The following is a 21,997-nucleotide window of genomic DNA, read 5'->3' on the forward strand; positions in this document are numbered from 1 at the left end:
ATACTGCTCCCCACCTGACTTTCTAATATGGTCACCGCATCCCACCCGGTGAGCTCTGTAAACACTACATCTCTCCATTAAGTCTGGAAACACCAAAATTTCAAGTGATTTTAAAAGTTATTTCATATTTTATATATACTCTGATAATTATACTTATGTATACCTGTACCTAAATAAACTTAAGAGTGTCTTATGTCTCAAGATGCTATATTAGTAATGATAATACTATTAATAATAATCAAAATCACTGAGTCTCATTAAATGTCGTTTATTATGTTAATATACATACTTTCATTAATCCATCCATGATATTTTTTCAAAATTATATAATAAACACGATACATAATATTTAAAGAAGATAAATACACCTCACAGTAGAATAAACAAACATAAATATGAGATGTGGTAGCCATACGACTTGTACAAGTGACGCCATATTAGCAATGATAATAATAATAATAATAATAATAATAATAATAATAATAATAATAATAATAATAATCACTGAGTCTCATTAAATGTTGTATATTACGTTAACCCTTTCAGGGTCGACGGGCCCTCTCCCAGACTTGTTCTCAGGGTTGAAAAATTAAAAAAAAAAAAAAAAAAATTTTCTTGTGAAAAGATAAAGTATTTTTTTTTTTAAATATTATAGGCTAAACAAAAAATTTTTGTGATGAATGGTTTGAAAAACCGACAAGTTGAAGATTGATACACTTATGCAACATATGGGAATCTTTATTCAGGAAACGTTTTGCCACACAGTGGCTTCATCAGTCCAATACTGTTGCTGTCAGACACTGCAACATCATGGGATCTTGTTACAAAGAATTCTTCAACACTTGTCCAACCTTTGGACGAAGACCTACTTCGACTAGTGGATGGTACCACTATGACCCCGCCTCCTCCTGCTTCACCTCACCTCACTACTGTATATATGCCACATCTACGGCCCTATGCTGTACATTCTACAAGATTGATGGACTGAACACATCGACTCCAGGCTGAGGGACTGATTACCTCAAACTCCTCCTCTCCTTACACCTTTCTACTTTGTATTGGACTGATGAAGCCACTGTGTGGCGAAATGTTTCCTGAATAAAGATTCCCATATGTTGCATAAGTGTCTCAATCTTCAAAAAATTTTTACCAGAAAATGACCGGCATACGGCAACATTGCCAACTGCCAGTCACCTAGTTTTAGTTTATTTAGTTTTTTCAGTGTTTTCTATTATTTTTTATTTTTTTTAAGTAACTTTTATGGCCTGTGAGACCAATATGAGCACTCTTTTGTAAGTTTTTTCCCTTTATTTACTACAAAATAACTGCGCAAACACTGTTGTCACTATATTGTTTATAAAAGTTGTTTACACACACAAACGATATAAAATGTTGTTTATTACTATTTTTCTATATTTTATATACACATATACAGTCACAGGGAATGTTTCTAGAAGTTCTGCAGCCTGTGGAACTCTTTGAAACATGGTGTCATGCACAGTGGTGTTTTACACTCCTCACACATAAAACGAGTGTCTCTGCGTTGTTGTGGGCGTTTTTTTGTATGTGCACAGATGTAACACCTCTTCTGAGCCTTTTTCTTGAAAGCAGTAGCAGGCAGTTGTATTAGGAAGTGATCACCATGCTTCAGACGAGAAGGTAGTTGTTGATAATTTAGTGGGCGGTTTTCTATTGCAGGTGTTGCTCCTTGGTACTTGAATACTATTTGTCTGATGACAGACAAACAAAATTTGCCATATGGTGGTTTGTTTCTGGTCCTCATCTTATACATATAAGCATTGAGCATGGAAATGTCCAGAAGATGGAAAGAGTTTTATGTACCACTTATAACTCTTGCGAACACAATCAGCAAACCCAATCTGCATGTCACATTTGTCCACTGAGGGCATATTGAGGGTGTAATCAATCACAGCTATAGGTTTTAGAATGGGTTCATTGCTTTCTCTATGCTGCCTGCCAGTTCTCTGCCATTTCATTAGGGTGAACTGATGACAGTGTGACATCTCGTTTGTCGTGCCACCGAAATGCCATGTCATAGGCAGCAAACTCCTGCACCTCACATCTGAGTGCCAGCTTCGAACCTGGGCATATGTTTACGATTTGCACGCACTGTGCCACACACGTCTGTCAGGCTCACTCGCAAGGAATCACCGAGTAAGGGGCTTATGTACCAGTTATCAGTATATAATATATGTCCCTTACCAAGATATGGTTCCATCATTGTTCTGTCCACATCACCAGATACCCAATAACTTCCTGGTATCTTCCTATGTCTTACTTCCAGTGTACACAAACATGTCTAATACAAGACTACTTTCACAATCACAAAGCACAAACAGCTTGATACTAAAGCTTTTCCTCTTGCTTGGTATATATTGCTTGAACAAGTCTACCTTTGAAGAGAATCAAAGACTCATCAATAACAAGTTTCCTAAAGGGATAAAAATACATACTGAATTTCTGTTTCAGATACACAAACACATTCCTAATCTTACATAACCTGTCGTTTGTCGGGCCTGGTTTTGTCTGAGAAGTGTAGCATACGCAATAGTAGCACAAATCAATTCACTCTTATTATATCACTGAAACCTTGGGTTACAATCAGGCAGTCTGTTGATCAGTATGAATTGACACTATGCTTATACACATGTGGCATAAGCATTATTGTGGCAAAGAAAAAATACATCTCGGCCACAGTTGTCTCCTTCCACTGGTGTAGGCATGATTTTGGTGAAAGTATTGCATTTGCCATGGTGTAATCAAAGTATCTGTTGCTTTCCCTGACAATAATTTCCATCAGGGGCTTGTCAAAGAATAACGCGTAACATTCCATTTCAGTGGCATTGCTTCCAAGTGTACAAGATGGCCGTATTCCACTTTGACTCTCATCAAACTGATGGGGACTGGGAACAAAATTGGCAGCTTCCTGCCAATCCCAGGTGCGGTCTGCTGGTGGGTACTGGATATTGACAGGTGATTGTGGTTGTTGTTGTTGTGAAGGCTGGTGTGGTGGGTGGGTGGGGGATGATGGCCGTTGTTGTAGTTCAGCTGAGTCAGCGGCATGGGTGACAGCATGGCCCACTGCTGATGCCTCATGGCTGGCACCACCACTACCACCACCAGATGCATGCACATTTTCAATCCCAATTGCAACACTTATCATTTTCAGTTTCACTATCTGTTCCTGTTGCACAGCCACGGGATGTACTCCGAGATGTACTCCTTCCCCTTGGAATAGCATATGGCACACTACCAGAGCGTATGTACCATCGTATATACTGACGCTACACTGGAGAATATTCCACTTCACTATCACTACTGGAATTGTTTTCAAGAGCTTGGAGTTCATATTCACTATCACTATCATCACCATTGCTCACATCTGAGTCCGGGATATGGGTAAATAGGAGTTTCCTCTTTCGTTCTGGTACAACTGAATGTGAACAAGACAGCCCAGCAGCAGAGGTGGAAGGCTGAGGGTCATCTGGGTTTTCCTCACTAATACCGGTATTATGGTCATTAGTTTCGGTCACAGCCTCATCAAAACCATGATACTCATCTTCACTGGCACTTCCATCTGTCTTAGAACTGTCACTGGGGAATAAAAGTGTCCCAATTCGCCAAGGAGTGAGGAGTTTCTTACCGCGAGGCATGGTGAGCAAGGTGTACTAAAATGGCATTCCCACAATGCGCCACTGGGTCTCAGAAATTTTTTCCTACCGCGCACACTCACCACGCAGACCCATTCTCTCACATCTAGGCCTACCAGCAGTTTCCCTCTCGATTTGAAGGTGCTAGAATTTATGGACCCCCGGTATTCGATGGCATCGGTATTCGATAAATCCGGTATTCAATGCATTTTAACGCAAAAATTTTGCCTCAGTATCCAATTGAAAACCCAGCATTCGATACGATTCGTACGAGACGTGTCCATGTGTGGCCTGAACTGCCCCGTGTGCGCCAGTGTTTACAAGCCAGCCAGTGTGCGCGCATCTAAGAATACATTCGGTACATTCCATATTATCCATATTATCACTGTTTTTGGTGCTTGATTCTGCAAAATAAGTCACCATGGGCCCCAAGAAAGCTTCTAGTGCCAACCCTGTGGTAAAAAGGGTGAGAATCAGTATAGAAATTAAGAAAGATTTTGAAGGGTTTGGGGCTAACCCTGAGAAGCCTATGCCAGTTATGGAATCCATTGTGCCTACTTCAAAAATTAAGGAAATGTGTGCACAGTGGGTTGAACTGCAAACCTTTATGGATGAAAATCACCCTAACACAGCTATTGCAAGCCGTGCTGGTGACTGTTACAATGACAATGTTGTGGCCCATTTTAGACAAATCGTAAAGGAACGGGAGGTACAGAGCTCTATGGACAGATTTGCTGTGCGACAGAGGTCCAGTGACTCTCAAGCTGGTCCTAGTGGCATTATAAGAAGAAGGGAACTAACCCCGAAAAAGGACTTGCTACCTCAAGTCTTAATGGAAGGGGATTCCCCTTCTAAACACTAACACCATCCACACTCTCCCCTCCTCCCATCCCATCAATCATCACCAGATCTTCAATAAAGGTAAGTGTCATGTAACTGTGCATGTCTTCTTCAGTTTATGTGTATTAAAATTAATATTTCATGTGGTAAAATTTTTTTTTTTCATACTATTGGGTGTCTTGCACGGATTAATTTGATTTCCATTATTTCTTATGGGGAAAATTGATTCGCTTTTCGATATTTTTGGTATTCGATGAGCTCTCAGGAACGGATTAATATCGAATACCGGGGGTCCACTGTACATCGGAAACCCTGAAAGGGTTAGTATACACATTTTCATTAATCCAGTTATGATATTTTTTTCAAAATTATATAATAAACACGATAAATAACATATAAAGATGATAAATACACCCCACAGTAGAATAAACAAACAAATATGAGATGTGGTAGCCAGAAAACTTGTACGAGAGATGGTAAGAATAACGTTTTCGCTAGTCATTTCTTCTAAAAAGGTGTTACATGAGAATGGGAGTGTTCCTCTTTATTTATTTTACCATATCAACATAGAGACAACTTGCACACAGTATAACTTGTACACAAACCAGATGTGTTTGCCTGGTTTGTTTACAAAACTCGCATACGCCTAGTTTGTTTACATAACTCCGCTAGTGTCCTCTCTCATGTACTCATTCTCTCTCTCATTTATTCATTTTATCTCATTTACTCACTTCTGACCCTACATTAAGACTACAAATATTTTAAGGTAAGTAATGAGTGAACTGTATATTGATTTTATCGCTCTGGGATGCTTAAATGTTATAGAATATTATGTGTGGGTGGGTTGGCCTGGTATGGTAGCCTGGCTGGCTACCATACATACCACACTTGATTTCTTGCAATAAATACTACTCATCTCGCCCTAGATTAAGACTACAAATATTTTAAGGTAAGTAATGAGTGTACTATATGTGTATTTTACTTTTTTTTTGTTTTTTTAATGCCAAGTATCTCTATGCATTTATAAGTGGAAAACAAGGTGTTCTGCTTTATGGTCATATCTGCTTTACAGCTGTAGCTTGGAACCTAACGTGCCGTATAAGTGGGGCCCTACTGTATAAGTGGGGCCCTACTGTATAAGTGGGGCCCTACTGTATAAGTGGGGCCCTACTGTATAAGTGGGGCCCTACTGTATAAGTGGGGCCCTACTGTATAAGTGGGGCCCTACTGTATAAGTGGGGCCCTACTGTATAAGTGGGGCCCTACTGTATAAAATTTTAGTCAGTACAGCTTGGGTAATTCATTATAATCATATTCATGAAAACATGTAAACCATCATGACCAGCTGTAATAGGCTGACACTTAAAGAATGCTGATACAAGTTCAAGGATGGTATATAGAACATATATTTTAATGAGAAGAGGTATAGTATAAAGAAGTAAATTCCAAAAGGAATTTAGAATGATGTAAAGCAGGAGACAGGTGTGTGCAAGGAAAATATGATTATGACATCCTTTAGAAATTGCAACATCAGTTTAATCTGGCAATTCTGCACCAGCAATGTTGAGCACTGGAACTGATTCATGTGAGTACCTGAAGTACCTGTCTGCCAATTTCCACACCATTTTCCATACTGGGCTCCTAGAACTGGTGCCATTCAAAATTAAAATGTCAGTCGACCAACAATCATGCTTGGCTCCTGACACACTGAGTATGTGCTCATGCTTGTAATTTTGATAGCATGTAGCAGCAAAACTACATCTGTTCCTGACCCTGTTGCACCTTTGAGTCAGATGAACTCAGTACACTCTGGTGACCCCTAGGAAACACATGAAAACACTTTCCTGAGGTTTTCCAAAATCGAGATTTTCTTAAGAAGTTTTTCAAACATTCACATTGCTATGTATTCTCTCTCATGAGTGAGTTATCATATGATTTACTAAGTTAGCTTCATGAGAAAAATTTTCCAGACACCTTGAACACTTGTATGGTTTATGTTCTTTATGAAGTGTCATGTGCTTAACTAAAAGAGAGTCACTTGAAAATACTTTCTGACACTCTGGACACTCATGTGTTGTTTCTTCTGTATGAGTCTTCATGTGTCTCACTAGAGAAGATTTTACAGAAAATTGTTGCGAACACACTGAGCACTGATAGTTCTTCTCTCCTGTATGAACTCTCTCATGTTTGTCTAGTGAGAATTTATAAGTAAAGTCTTTCAGACACACTGAACAATGATAAGGCTTCTCTCCTGTATGAACTCTCTCATGTATATTTAGTAAGGATTTTCTAGCAAAGGCTTTCAGACACACTAAACACTGAAATGGTTTCTCTCCCGTATGAACTCTCTCATGTTTGTCTAGTGAGGATTTATAAGAAAAGTCTTTAAGACACACTGAACAATGATAAGGCTTCTCTCCTGTATGAACTCTCTCATGTATATTTAGTAAGGATTTTTTAGCAAAGTCTTTCAGACACACTGAACATTGAAATGGTTTCTCTCCTGTATGAAGTCTCTGATGTTTGTTTAGTGAGGATTTATCACTGAAATCTTTTAAACATTCTGAACAATGAAATGGTTTCTCTCCTGAATGAAATCTTTCATGTATATTTAGTAAGGATTTTCTAGCAAAGCCTTTCAGACACACTAAACACTGAAATGGTTTCTCTCCTGTATGAACTCTCTCATGTTGTTTTAGTGAAGATTTAAAAGTAAAGTCTTTCAGACACACTGGACAATGATATGGCTTCTCTCCTGTATGAACTATCTGATGTTGATTTAGTGAGGATTTTTTAGCAAAGTCTTTCAGACACACTAAACACTGAAATGGTTTCTCTCCAGTATGAATTCTCTCATGTTGTTTTAGTGAAAATTTTGTAGTAAAGTCTTTCAGACACACTGGACAATGATATGGCTTTTCTCCTGTATGAACTATCTGATGTTGATTTAGTGAGGATTTTTTAACAAAGTCTTTCAGACACACTGAACAATGATAAGGCTTCTCTCTTGTATGAGTAACACTATGTCTCAAGAGTTTAGAATTAGTTAAAAAAACTTCACCACAAACAGAACACTGATGGAGTTTCTTCATTACTTTCATGTTGCCTTTGATTTATTTCAAGTTTTTAGCACTAAATAAATCAGTAATTTTTGTATGTTATGCACTAATGTACTTCATACAATAGACTTACTGTACTTCATACAACAATAGATTTACTGTACTTCACATAACAATAGACTTACTGTACTTTACATAACAATAGACTTATTGTACTTAACAAAACAATATACTTACTGTACTTCACACAATATACTTACAGTAGTTCACATTTTGTACTCTCTATATATTGTCTCACATTTATTACGGTCTACAGCGAAGGTATTTCTGAAAAAATATTGGACAACTTATAGGAAATTCTTTTCATATAAACTCTTGTAACTAACACAGATTTAAAAGAAAAAATATTGTCATAAAATATTTACAATGAGGTTTGTACAATGTTTTTTCTTCGTAAATTTTAATAAATAACGTATTAAGTATCAGTAATGTGTGAACTCTTTAACTTCAATAAGTTTTAAAATAAATGAGGCAGGTTGTGTGGGTGCTGAGGCAGGTTGTGTAAATGGGTGCTGAGGTAGGTTGTGTAAGTTAAGTGGATGGTGAGGTAGGTTGTGTAAGTGGGTGCTGAGGTAGATTCTGCAAGTGGGTACTGAGGTAGGTCATGTAAGTGGGTGCTGAGGTTGGTTGTGGAAGTGAAGTGGGTGCTGAGGCAGGTTGTGTAAGTTAAGTGGGTGCTGAGGTAGGTTGTGTAAGTTAAGTGGATGCTGAGGTAGGTTGTGTAAATTAAGTGGATGCTGAGGTAGGTCATGTAAGTTAGGTGGATGTTGAGGTAGGTTGTGTAAGTGGGTGCTGAGGTAGGTTGTGTAAGTTAAGTGGGTGCTGAGGATGGTTGTGGAAGTTAAGTGGATGCTGAGGTAGGTTGTGTAAGTTAAGTGGGTGCTGAGGTAGGTTGTGTAAGTGGGTGCTGAGGTAGGTCACGTAAGTTAAGTGGATGCTGAGGTAGGTTGTGTAAGTTAAGTGGGTGCTGAGGTAGGTTGTGTAAGTGGGTGCTGAGGTAGGTCATGTAGGTTAAGTAGATGCTGAGGTAGGTTGTGTAAGTTAAGTGGATGCTGAGGTAGGTTGTGTAAGTTAAGTGGATGCTGAGGTAGGTTGTGTAAGTTAAGTGGATGCTGAAGTAGGTTGTGTAAGTTAAGTGGATGCTGAGGTAGGTTGTGTAAGTTAAGTGGGTGCTGAGGTTGGTTGTGTAAGTTAAGTGGGTGCTGAGGTACATGGTGTAAGTGGGTGCTGAGGTAGGTCGTGTAAGTTAAGTGGTTGCTGAGGAACGTTGTGTAAGTTAAGTCGGTGCTGAGGTAGGTCGTGTAAGTTAAATGGATGCTGAGATTGGCTGTGGAAGTTAAGTGGGTGCTGAAGTTGGTCATATAAGTTAAGTGGGTGCTGAGGAAGGTTGTGTAAGTTAAGTGGGTGCTGAAGTAGGTTGTGTAAGTTAAGTGGGTACTGAGGTTGGTCATGGAAGTGGGTGTTGAGGTAGGTCGTGTAAGTGGATGCTAAGGTAGGTTGTGTAAGTTAACTGGGTGCTGAGGTAGGTTGTGTAAGTTAAGTGGATGCTGAGGTAGGTCGTGTAAGTTAAGTGGGTGCTGAGGATGGTTGTGGAAGTTAGGTGGATGCTGAGGTAGGTTGTGTAAGTTAAGTGGATGCTGAGGTAGGTCGTGTAAGTTAAGTGGATGCTGAGGTAGGTTGTGTAAGTGGGTGCTGAGGTAGGTTGTGTAAGTTAAGTGGGTGCTGAGGTAGGTTGTGTAAGTTAAGTGGGTGCTGAGGTACATGGTGTAAGTAGGTGCTGAGGTAGGTTGTGTAAGTGGATGCTGAGGTAGGTCGTGTAAGTTAAGTGGGTGCTGAGGTAAGTTGTGTAACTTAAGTGGATGCTGAGGTAGGTTGTGTAAGTTACGTGGGTGCTGAGGTAGGTTGTGTAAGTTAAGTGGATGCTGAGGTAGGTCGTGTAAGTTAAGTGGGTGCTGAGGTTGGTTGTGGGAGTTACGTGGGTGTTTGAAGTAGGTCGTGTAAGTTAAGTGGATGCTGAAGAAGGTTGTGTAAGTTAAGTGGGTGCTGAGACAGGTTGTACAAGTTAAGTGAGTGCTGAGGTAGGTTGTGTAAGTGGGTGCTGAGGTCAATTGCGTAAGTTAAGTGGGTGCTGAGGTTGGTTGTGGAAGTTAAGTGGGTGTTGAAGTAGGTCATGCAAGTGGATGCTGAGGAAGGTTGTATAAGTGGGTGCTGATGTAGGTCGTGTAAGTGGGTGCTGAGGTAGGTTGTGTAAGTTAAGTGGGTGCTGAGATAGATTGTGAAAGTTAAGTGTGTGCTGAGGTAGGTTGTGTGAGTGCTGAGGTAGGTTCAGTAAGTGGGTGCTGAGGCAGGTTGTGTAAGTTAAGCGGGTGCTGAGGTAAGTCGTGTAAGTTAAGTGGGTGCTGAGGTAGGTTGTGTAAGTTAAGTGGATGCTGAGGTAGGTTGTGTAAATTAAGTGGGGGCTGAGGTTGGTTGTGGAAGTTAAGTGGGTGTTGAAGTAGGTCGTGCAAGTTTATACTGAGGTAGGTTGGGTAAGTTAAGTGGGTGCTGAGGTAGGTTGTGTAAGTTAAGTGGGTGCTGAGGTAGGTTGGGTAAGTTAAGTGGGTGCTGAGGTAGGTTGGGTAAGTTAAGTGGGTGCTGAGGTAGGTTGTGTAAGTTAAGTGGGTGCTGAGGTAGGTTGTGTAAGTTAAGTGGGTGCTGAGGTAGGTTGTGTAAGTTAAGTGGGTGCTGAGGTAGGTTGTGTAAGTTAACCCTTAAACAGTCCAAACAGATCGATGTTCAATTTCGAAGTGCTACAAAAGTAGATCTACTTTTTTTACATATTTTCAAATATAACAAAAAGAAAATGTAGACAAAAATTTTTTTTACACGTTTTCAAATGTAAAACAAAAAAGAAGATCTACATTTTTTACATACTTTCAGATGTTGAAAAAACGTATATATATACGTTTGGACCATTTAAGAGTTAAGTGGGTGCTGAGGTAGGTTGTGTAAGTTAAGTGGATGCTGAGGTTGGTTGTGGAAGTTAAGTGGGTGTTGAAGTAGGTCGTGTAAGTTAATTGGGTGCTGAGGTTGGTTGTGGAAGTTAAGTGGGTGTTGAAGTAGGTTGTGTAAGTTAAGTGGATGCTGAGGAAGGTTGTGTAAGTTAAGTGGGTGCTGAGGCAGGTCATGCAAGTTAAGTGGATCCTGAGGAAGGTTGTGTAAGTTAAGTGGGTGCTGATGTAGGTCGTGTCAGTTAAGTGGGTGCTGAGGTAGGTTGTGTAAGTTAAGTGGGTGCTGAGGTAAGTTGTGTAAGTTAAGTGGGTGCTGAGGTAGGTTGTGCAAGTGGGTGCTGAGGTCGATTGTGTAAGTTAAGTGGTTGCTGAGTTAGGTCGTGCAAATTAAGTGGATCCTGAGGAAGGTTGTGTAAGTTAAGTGGGTGCTGATGTAGGTCGTGTCAGTTAAGTGGGTGCTGAGGTAGGTTGTGTAAGTTAAGTGGGTGCTGAGGTAAGTTGTGTAAGTTAAGTGGGTGCTGAGGTAGGTTGTGCAGTGAATGCTGAGGTAGGTCGTGTAAGATAAGTGGGTGCTGAGGTAGGTTGTGTAAGTTAAGTGGTTGCTGAGGTAGGTTGTGTAAGTTAAGTGGGTGCTGAGGTAGGTTGTGTAAGTTAAGTGGTTGCTGATGTAGGTCGTGTAAGTTAAGTGGGTGCTGAGGTAGGTTGTGTAAGTTAAGTGGGTGCTGAGGTAGGTCATGTAAAATGAGTGTTGAGACTGGTTGTGTAAATTGTTTAAGTGGGTGTTAGCACAGGTCATGTGAGTTGTTTAACCCTTTCAGGGTCGAGAGACCCTCTCCTAAACTCGTTCTCAGAGTTGAAAATTTTTTGGAAAAAAAAATTATTTTTTCTTATGAAATGATAGAGAATCTTTTCCCGATCATAATGACACCAAAAGTATGAAATTTGATAGAAAACATACGGAATTATGCTCTCGTGAAGTCAGCAAGTGGGCGATTTTGCCCACTTTGAGCCCTATTTTCAGCCAATTCTAGTGTACTAGTTAACAAAAATCATATCTATTTTGCTAGAACTCCATTTTTTTCTATCGAATGAGTACAAGAAACCACCCATTTACTGATTTCAACTATCCAATAAAGTGGTCAGAAATTGGCAATTTTGCCAATTTCACACAAATTTCAGAAGATGCCAATTTCCAAAGAGGGTCCAGAATAAACAAGATAGACATTCCTGGCACTAAAATAACATTTTCTCTGTTCATTAGTCACGTCCCCAGGCCCCTCTTACATCTCTTTTGCTTTCCACTTTGAATTTTTATTCACACAAAAAATAGAAGATATACTGTTATGCATACTACTGCATTAGTGTAGAAAAGGTATAAATAATATCAGCGCACTTGTGAAAGAATATTAGACTCACCAGTTGATGTGTATTGGATGCTTGGCATGATTTGTTTACTTCTGAACTTTGGTAAAAATCGAACATTTCTTCTACTTTGAGCTCAATTTCAAGGTACTTTTCGTTACGAAACTAATCAAAATCATCTCGTTTTCTGTAATATGTCTTCCATTCTATAAAATAAGACCAGGAAAACTAAAATACAACTATAAATACCATACAAAAATGCACTGCAAAGTCGCTGTTTTAAACCAAAAACACAGTCTGAGTTTTTTTTTTTCTCATTATACACTGTGTGCTGCAGGATTTTTTTTATACTGTGTACACTGACCGCATAAACCTATTCTTTCATATGTAGGCCTACCAGCTTTCTCTCACTAGATTTTAAGGCACTAGAATTTAGGCATACTAGTATATCAATAACCCTGGTGTGTAAGCTGTACTAGTACATCGGAAACCCTGAAAGGGTAAGGTGGGTGTTAGTGCAGGTCATCTAAGTTGTTTAAGTTTGTGTTAGTGTAGGTCGTATAACTTTAAATATTCCATAAACAAACCTTATGTTATCCTATATTAATTGTTGTACTCAGTATTTCAGACAGTATAATATACTTCATTAAACTTGGTGCTGACAGCAGTTGTACTCAGTATTTTAGACAGTGTAGGATGCCTTAGTAAACTTGGTGCTGACATTAGTTGATCTCAGGACTTTCATCATTTTCTTCGGTGTGGTGACACTAGGTGTCAGCATGGTATGTTTACTACAGTACTGATACTGTAAACACCAACTGTAAAAGAAAAGTTAAATGAGATCTTTTTATAAATCAGTTTGTACTAAGATTTCAGCAGTACTAGATATTCTGGGCAAGTTTAACTTCAAGTTTTAAAACATGCATTTCTAGTTAAGTAGGAAACTTGAATTTAAATCTAAACTTAGTTTTGCTCCAACACATTAACTTTCTATAAAACAGAACCTCATGGTGACTAATTTGACCAAGACACAGCCATCATAGAGAAGAAATATGAGGGAAACCTGATTGTATCATGACTCACTTGTGCTGAACACTGGTGTAGGACACTGGTGTGGGACAATGATGCTGGACACTGGCATGGGACACTGGTGCAGGACACTGGTGAGGGACACTGGTGCTGGACACTGGTGCTGGACACTGGTGCTGGACACTGGTGCCTAACTAAAAAACGACAGAACCTATTATACAGACTTCGAAAACTTAAGAGTGATAACAATGCAACAATAAAACAGCGCTTTACTCATGACGGCATTATCATGGTAAAATTATCAGACATGGGTCGTAGGTCTGAAATAACAAATGATCAATAACTAGCATGTTTCCTCTCATTCATTGGTTTGACTGAACCTCATTAAGCCATATCTCAACACAATATCTACCATGTACAGTGCTGTAGTATAGTAGAATTCACCCTTATTTTAACCCATATTTTCATATCTGTTAGTGAATAACATTAATTAATTCCCAGTTACTTAAGATTCATAAGGTGCTATTTTAGGTGCTAACTCAGGTGCTTAAGTGTTTTATTTTCTTTGTTTTATTTTATACTCAAAACCATTACTTTTAACTTTAAAATAATCAAGGTGCTAACTCAGGCACTAAAGTGTCTTATTCTCTTTGTTTTACTTTTATATTTAGTAGCTCCATTATTTTTAGATTTAAAATAATTATCTTAGTTCATATGTTCATATTTGTTAGTGGTTTAACATCAATTGCTTTTTGTTTTTTAATAACTGTAACAGCTATTTCTCTACGTACCCCTTATGAATGCAATTATTGATCCTGACATCAACCTCTTATTGAACTGCACACATAATCCTAATAGTAATTGCCATTACTACACTGCTAGTCAGCAAGAACATTACAGTCTTCAACTACCATGTTAGATCATTGAATAAACACTATGATGACTTCATTGCACTACTGAAGTCTCTAACTGCTACTATAACTTTCATTATACTTACTGAAACCTAGCTCAGACAAGATCTGACAGACATATTTACCATACCTGGTTACACAGCCATACATAACTACAGGCCTGACCAATCAGGAGGAGGTACTACCATCTATTACTCTGATGAACTAGAATATATGAAGTCAATTAATGTACGGGACAAAAACGTCAAAAATATAATAGCTAAATTCACATCAAGAACACTTAAGAAACCTATAACAGTTGGTGCAGTCTACAGACTACCACACACAAATACTTACACTTTTAGCAGTAACCTTAGAAACATGATAACTGAGTCAGAGATGAGTAAACACCATCTGATACTAGCAGGATATTTCAACATAAACCTCATCCAAGCAATTGACCCTCCAGTAGCTGATTTCACAAATACATGTACTATGAACAACAGCTTGTTGCTACCCTCTATAACGAAGCCAACAAGAATCTCTGTGACAAGTGCCTCATTACTTGACCATATTTGGACCAACACAATATCCCCACTACAAGCAGGTATAATCACAGACAACACCACAGACCACTACCCTAACTTTCTCATAACCAACTTATCTAAATTGTCTCAAGAAACAAGAAAGATCTCATTTTGCCTGCATGACAAGACATCGATAAACAACCTAAAACTAGCACTAGGTGCCACTGATTGGCAGAGAGAGCTAGCTGACAGTAATAATATTGATAAAGATGTCAAAATTTTTTATATAAAATCCTAAACCTCTATAACAAGCATTGTCCAATCAAAACGAAACTGATCACAGAAAAGAGACTAAACAGCCCATGGCTAACAAAAAGTATCCTCAAATCTATTAATAAAAAAACACCAACTTGAAAAACAGTTCAGATTAGGCCTAATTACTAAAGAATTTACTAAACGATACACATCAATACTCAAAATTAATACAAAAATCAAAGCAAATGTATTATGAAAACAGATTTAGTGAAATAAAAGGTGATATGAAAAGTACCTGGCAAACCCTCTCCATAATTTTGGGCTCTAGGAAACCGTCTGGAAATAGAGAGATAAACTTAACTAAACCAGATGAACCTCACATACAACTTACAGACACGGCCGACTAATTTAATGTCTTCTTCTCTACTGTAAGATCAAAGCTAGCAAGTCAAATTCCTAGCTCAAATACCCAGCCGAACGAGTACCTCACTGGCAACTACCCAAATACTCCATTTCTAGCTCCAACTAATTCTACTGAAGTCTTATTCATCATTAAATCATTAAAAAACAAAGCAGGTGATCTAGATAGCTTGCCACCATTCATATACAGTGGAACCTCTACTTGCAAGTTTAATCCGTTCCATGACCTTGCTGACAACTGGATTTACTCGTTTGCAGAGTCAATTTTCCTCATTTAAATTAATTGAAATGCAATTAATCCATTCCAGTGGAATGCTGTACTTCAATAATTTCGCTAATATCAACTCTACGGCTTATTTATCTATCTCAATTCATCTAATATGACATAATAAACAATATAAATAACATAGAAACCTCATATATACTCTAGAATGAATAAAATATGTCATTCATGTAGTGGTATGGGCGGTGTCGGCGGTGGACGAGAGTTTGTCTGGAGACCGGGCAAAATACTTCATGAATAATTCCGCTAATATCATCTATACAGCTTATTTATATATCACAGTTCATCTAATATGACATAACAGACAATATAAATAACATAGAAACACGATTATACTCTAGAATGAATAAAATATGTCATTATGTAACAGGTGGAGGCAGCCACAACCGCTCCTCTTTGTTGTGGTAAACACTGCCATCTAGTGACGACCTTTTGAAGCCGTCTGTTATTATAATTATTATATGTAGTACATTATTATTATGTATGTATTATTATTATTTATATATTATTATTATTATTATTGTATTATACTATTATTATTACTATATGTATTGTTATTATTCAAATTATTATACATATTATTATTATTGTTATTATTATTATTATTATTATTATTATTATTATTATTATTATATAAATTATTTGTAATTTTTATTCACAGAAAAAATATAAGATTTACTGTTATTCCTTATTGCAATAATTGTATAAATATGTCAACTCATTCACGACTGCATATTGGAATGGACAGTGACATCATTTGTTTACTCTGAAACAGCCAAGCAATGGCTATAATATATCTTCCATTCTATCAAATGAGACCAAAAAAACAAGAATACAACCATAAAAACCATTTGAAATTACCTCTAAGGGGTGGCTAATTGCTGAGAAGTGAACTCCATTATTTATGCTTAGATTTCTTTCATTATTATTATTATTATTATTATTATTATTATTATTATTATTATTGTATAAAAAAAAGCTGCACATAAGCTGTCACTCATTATTGCAACAATGTTTAACAAATCTGTAGCATTCCCAACCTTCCCATCTATACACAAGACAGCAAGGGTCACCCCAATCCACAAAGAAGGTGATCCAACTGACTTGAACAACTATAGACCCATATTAAACTTGCCCTTACTTTCCAAGATACTGTGTTTGAAAAAATACAGTGGACCCTCAACTAACGATGGCATCGACTAACGATAAAATCGGGTAACAATGCGTTTTTGTGTAAAAATATTGGCTCGACCAACGATGAAAAACTCGGGTAAGGACAATCGACCCGAACGCGTCCGTCTGTCCGTCTAGCCTGAGTGCCTTAGCTGCCCTGCCTTCAGCTAGTATGCCAATGTTTACAAGCCAGGGCAGACGGTTCCACACATATATTCGATATACTATTTTGTATTATTCCATTGTTCCATTGTTTTTAGTGCTTGTAACTGCTATATAAGCCACCATGGGCCCAAAGAAAGCTTCTAGTGCCAACCCTGTAGTAAAATGGGTGAGAAATACTATCGAAATATTATCATACCACAGTCAGCTGCTGCTGCTGCTGCTGCACCACCATCAGCTGTTGCTGCACCACCGTCAGCTGCTGCTGTACCACGTTCAGCTGCTGCTGCTGCTGCACCACCAGCTGCTGCTGTACCACAGTCAGCTGTTGCTGCACCACCATCAGCTGCTGCTGTACCACGGTCAGCTGCTGCTGTACCACTGTCAGCTGTTGCTGCACCACCGTCAGCTGCTGCTGCACCACCGTCAGCTGTACTACTCAAAGATGTGGAGAGAGTGATGTTGGTGTGGCTTAACGAGAAACAATTACCAAGAAATATTTAACCCCGGAGGGTTAGCCACCCAGGATAACCTGAGAAAGTCAGTGCATCATTGAGGACTGTCTAACTTATTTCCATTGGGGTCCTTAATCTTGTCCCCCAGGATGCGACCCACACTAGTCGACTAACACCCAGATGAACAGGAAAAAATGCCTGGAACTACTGCTCATATTGGTGAATTTAAGGCCAGCAAAGGTTGGCATACACAGTGATAAGGCAGGGCGAAGCTGAAAAATTCCAACCCCAACAAGTGTTCATTTGTGACAAAACAGGCCTGTTCTGGAAGAAAATGCCAAACAGGACCTACATTAATCAGGAGGAAAAGGCACTCCCAGGACACAAGCCTATGAAAGACAGGCTAACCCTCATGTTTTGTTGTAATGCTAGTGGGGATTGCAAAGTGAAGCCTTTACTAATGTATCACTCTGAAAATCCCAGAGTGTTCAAGAAAAACAGAGTCTCATCACTCATCAATACTCTTTAATAAAGGTAAGTGTCCTTTTAGTATTTATTTATGTATTTATTGTGCACGTCTCACTGTTTTCTTAGTAGGGAAATATATATTTCATATAAAAAAAATTTTTTTTTTTAATACTTTTGGCTGTCTGGAATGGATTAATTGGATTTCCATTATTTCTCATGGGGAAAATTAATTCGGCTAACGATAAATTTGGCTAAGGACAAGCTCTCTGGAACGGATTAAAATCATCAGACCCTGATCCACTGTAATACACAAGCGACTTCACTCCTACCTTACATCCAGCAACATACTTAATCCATGCCAGTTTGGGTTTAGACCGAAAAAAAGTACGAATGACACTATTATGCAAATGCTCGAACTAATATACACAGCTCTAGATAAAAATGAATATCCTCTGGGGCTCTTTATCAACCTACGAAAAGCATTTGATACAGTCGACCACAATCTCTTGCACCTCAAACTGAATCATTATGGCATCAGAGGACATTCTCTTGACTACCTAAAATCCTATCTTCAAATTCAAAGTTTATTCTCTATAAGGATTACAATGCTGAGTTTACAGAAATTTGGTTGTTGTTTGGTTTACATGTAGTAAAATTGTGATTACAGAGTGTACCACTAGAACGCTTAGCATGGCTAGGCATTTCGGGCATACTTAGTTTTATTCTTAATTGTAAAATATTACAAATTATGAGGTAAGTTGGTATTATGGCTAAGTGACTAAATACTAGTTTGTGAGTTTAGCAATGTGAATGCTTTTGTTTTGGCACAGTACATAGTTTCAGTATTGGAGTATCACAGGATTCATTATTTTAAGACTGAGATTAATATTTCCGTTTATGGTCAAATGAGTGAGTGAGTGTAAGTGTGAACCACCAGGTGGTATTCGTGTAGTTAGTTGACGGGGTGTATCAGGGAGATAAGATGTTTTCTAATGGTAGTTTTGAAGGCGATGAATGTGTCTGCAGTTCTAGAGTTCTCAGGTAGGGTATTCCAGATTTTAGGGCCTTTGACATACATTGAATTTTTGTAAAGGTTTAGTCGGACACGGGGAATGTCGTAGAGATGTTTGTGTCTGGTGTTATGCCTGTGGGTTCTGTCACAACTATCAAGAAAGCATTTTAGGTCAAGGTTGATATTAGAGTTTAAGGCCCTGTAGATATAGATTGCACAGTAGTAAGTGTGGATGTACTGAACTGGGAGCAAGTTTAGATCTATGAAGAGTGGGGGGGTGTGTTGCCAGGGATGGGATTTAGTGATTATTCTTACTGCAGCTTTTTGTTGGGTTATTATTGGCTTTAGGTGTGTTGCTGCAGTTGATCCCCAAGCACAAATAGCATAGGTGAGGTATGGATAAATAAGTGAGTGGTATAGTGTGAGAAGGGCATTTTGCGGCACGTAGTATCGTATCTTGGAGAGGATCCCAACCGTTTTGGATACTTTTTTGGCTATATGCTGGATATGGGTGCTGAAATTCAGGTTGTTGTCAAGGTATAAGCCTAGGAATTTTCCCCCATTATTTCTGGTAATTAGAGTGTTGTCAATCTTAATGTTAATTTGTGCATCTCCTGCTCTGCTACCAAACATAATATAGTAGGTTTTGTCAGTGTTAAGCGTAAGTTTATTGGCTGTCATCCAAGTCGATATTTTAATCAGCTCCTCATTCACAATGGTGTTGAGGGTGGCAAGATTAGGGTGAGAGATGACATAAGTCGTGTCATCAGCAAAGAGAATGGGTTTCAGGTGTTGGGATACGTTTGGAAGGTCATTGATGTATATGAGGAAGAGCAGGGGACCAAGGACACTTCCCTGCGGAACTCCAGTATCAAGTGGCCGTGTTGCTGATGCTGTGTCTTTAATGGTGACGTACTGATACCTATTAGTAATGTAAGATTTGAAATAAGCAAGTGCATGGCCTCTTATACCGTAGTGATCAAGTTTGTGGAGTAGGATGTCGTGGTCTACTGTGTCAAAAGCTTTTCTTAGGTCAATAAAAATTCCTAGTGGATATTCCTTATTTTCCAATGCTGTGTAAAGCAGATCTAGCATTTTTATGATTGCATCATTAGTGCTTTTATTTTTCCTAAATCCAAACTGGCAGGGGTTGAGTATGTTTTGAGCTGTTATAAATGAATACAGTCTCCTGTGCACGAGTTTCTCAAAGATTTTGGATAGCAATGGTAAGTTAGATATTGGCCTATAGTTGTTTAAGTCTGTAGGGTCACCACCTTCATGTATTGGTGTAACCCTTGCCATCTTGAGTAGTTTCGGGAAGGTGCTAGTCTCTATTGACTTGTTAAAAAGTAATGAAATAGCATGCGAAAGGACATGGGCCGCTCGCTTGTACAGTAATGGTGGGACATGAGACAGATTCCCTGAGTTATTTTTAAGTGACTTTATGATCTCAATGACTTCCGTGGGCTCAGTTGGTGCAAGATAGAAGGAATTAGGGAAATTTCCATCTAGGTAGTCCCCGGCATGGGCATTGGTATGTGGGATTTTACTGGCGAGATTAGATCCTATGTTTGAGAAGAAGTCGTTTATCTTGTTAGCTGTGTCAGTGGGATGTAGTGGTGTTTCATTAGGTTTAGTTAGGACAATATTCTTGGTTTTTCTCAGTTTGTGGGTCCCTAGAATCTGAGAGAGTGTTTTCCAGGTCTTTTTTATATCTCCTCTAGTGTCTGTGAATCTACTGGAATAGTATAGTTGTTTGGCTTTTTTTATTACTTTGGTGAGAGCTGATGAATAGTGTTTAAGAGTATCTTTGTGTATTAAGCCCTGTCTATATTGCTTTTCATATTGGTGTTTCTTGTCAATGGATTTAAGAATGGTGCTGGTTAGCCATGGGCAACCAAGCCGTTTGTTTGTGATCTGTTTTGTTTTTATAGGACAATGTTTGTTGTATAGTCTAAGTAATTTGTTAAGAAAGATGTCTGTCCAGTCATCAATACCATTGGCCTTGGAGAATTCTGTAGGCCAATCAACAGTCTCTAGGTCAGCTGTGAACTTCCTTACTGAGGCCTCGTCATGGAGTCTAAATGAGACTTTGTTGTATTCAAGTGGTGGTTTACTAATGTTTGTCAGGAGGAAGGTAGGGTAGTGGTCTGTAGTGCTATCTGTGATTATCCCTGATTTAAGGGGGGCTAGTATATTGGTCCATATGTGGTCTATTATGGTTGCACTTGTCTCAGTGAGCCTGGTTGGTTTAGTTATTATTGGTATGAGAAGTGTGTTGTTCACATTGTTGATGAAATCAGTTACAGGCTGATCATCTAGAAAGCCAAGGTTGATGTTGAAGTCTCCAGCTAAGAGAAGGTGGTGCTTATTCATTTGTCTGTTTGTTATTAGTGACTTTAATTTCTCACTGAAATTTGGGATGTTTGTGTGAGGTATCCGGTAAATGGCACCGATTGTTATAGGCGTCTTAAGGTTTTTTACAGTAAAATTAGCAAAAATGTATTCCCCATATTCATCACTAAAGCAAGTGGTGCTAAGACAAGATAATTGGTTAGAGTAATAGATTGCAATACCACCCCCAACTTGGTTTGTTCTGCAGTTGTGAATTGCTGTGTATCCTGGTAGAGGGTAGATATCTATTGTGTCCTGCTTAAGCCAGGTCTCAGTAAGAATAATGCAGGAGAAGGGTGTCTTTAGTGATTCAAGGAGTGCTAGGAGGTCATCATAGTGTTTGCTTAAGGACCTGATGTTGTAGTTAAGTACTGATAGACTTTTAGCATTGTTTAGGATAGTGGTGGCTTGTGATGCTGTGTAATAAAGGCAGTTACTTTCCAATAGGTTTTGATTGGGTGTCAGATTATGGAGGTTTAGATCAGGGTCAACGTGATCAATCATCTTCTAGGTTTAAAATTATGGTTATTTATATCCTGAGTTGTGTGTTGAGTTCTACTACTGATATCTGTAGTGGTTGGAAGTTTGGACAAGTATATAGCTAGAGTATTTTGGTCATGTAGGGTATAGTCACTACTACACATAATGAAGTTGATGTTGTCTGTGTGTTGTGCTGGAATGAACTAAAGTACAACTAGGTATAAACTAGTAATATAAAAATACAAATTAAAAATAGAACAAGACTCTCACTTGTAATTGCACTAAGGTCTAATAATGACTTTTGTGGAGTCTATGTTTTGAGCTAGAGTGAGCTAAAGTACAATAGGTTTAATCTAATAATATAAAAGTACAAATTAAAAATAGCACTAGTCTCTCACTAGTAATTGCACTATGGTCTAATATAGTGAATTTGGTATTGACTATGTCTTGAGCTAGAATGAGCTATG

The 21,997-nt window shown here is 38.5% G+C and overlaps 1 protein-coding gene across 1 annotated transcript; it reads right to left on the minus strand.

Moving 5' to 3' along the window:
• Positions 1-5,901: 5,901 nt before the first annotated feature.
• On the minus strand, positions 5,902-13,205 carry LOC128699732 (zinc finger protein 135). Its single transcript, XM_053792468.2, has 3 exons — positions 13,066-13,205; positions 12,570-12,800; positions 5,902-7,897 (listed from the first exon to the last, which is right to left on the minus strand). Exon 3 carries the CDS (start codon positions 7,610-7,612, stop codon positions 6,425-6,427), a length of 1,188 nt encoding a protein of 395 aa, XP_053648443.2. The 5' UTR covers positions 7,613-7,897; positions 12,570-12,800; positions 13,066-13,205; the 3' UTR covers positions 5,902-6,424.
• Positions 13,206-21,997: the final 8,792 nt, after the last annotated feature.

Source organism: Cherax quadricarinatus, unplaced genomic scaffold, assembly GCF_038502225.1.
Source record: "Cherax quadricarinatus isolate ZL_2023a unplaced genomic scaffold, ASM3850222v1 Contig2403, whole genome shotgun sequence".
Classification (NCBI taxonomy): domain Eukaryota; kingdom Metazoa; phylum Arthropoda; class Malacostraca; order Decapoda; family Parastacidae; genus Cherax; species Cherax quadricarinatus.

What these genes read in the sequence shown, in the direction of transcription:
- LOC128699732 (XM_053792468.2), bottom strand. Translation starts at nt 7,612, where the DNA reads ATGAAAGTAATGAAGAAACTCCATCAGTGTTCTGTTTGTGGTGAAGTT.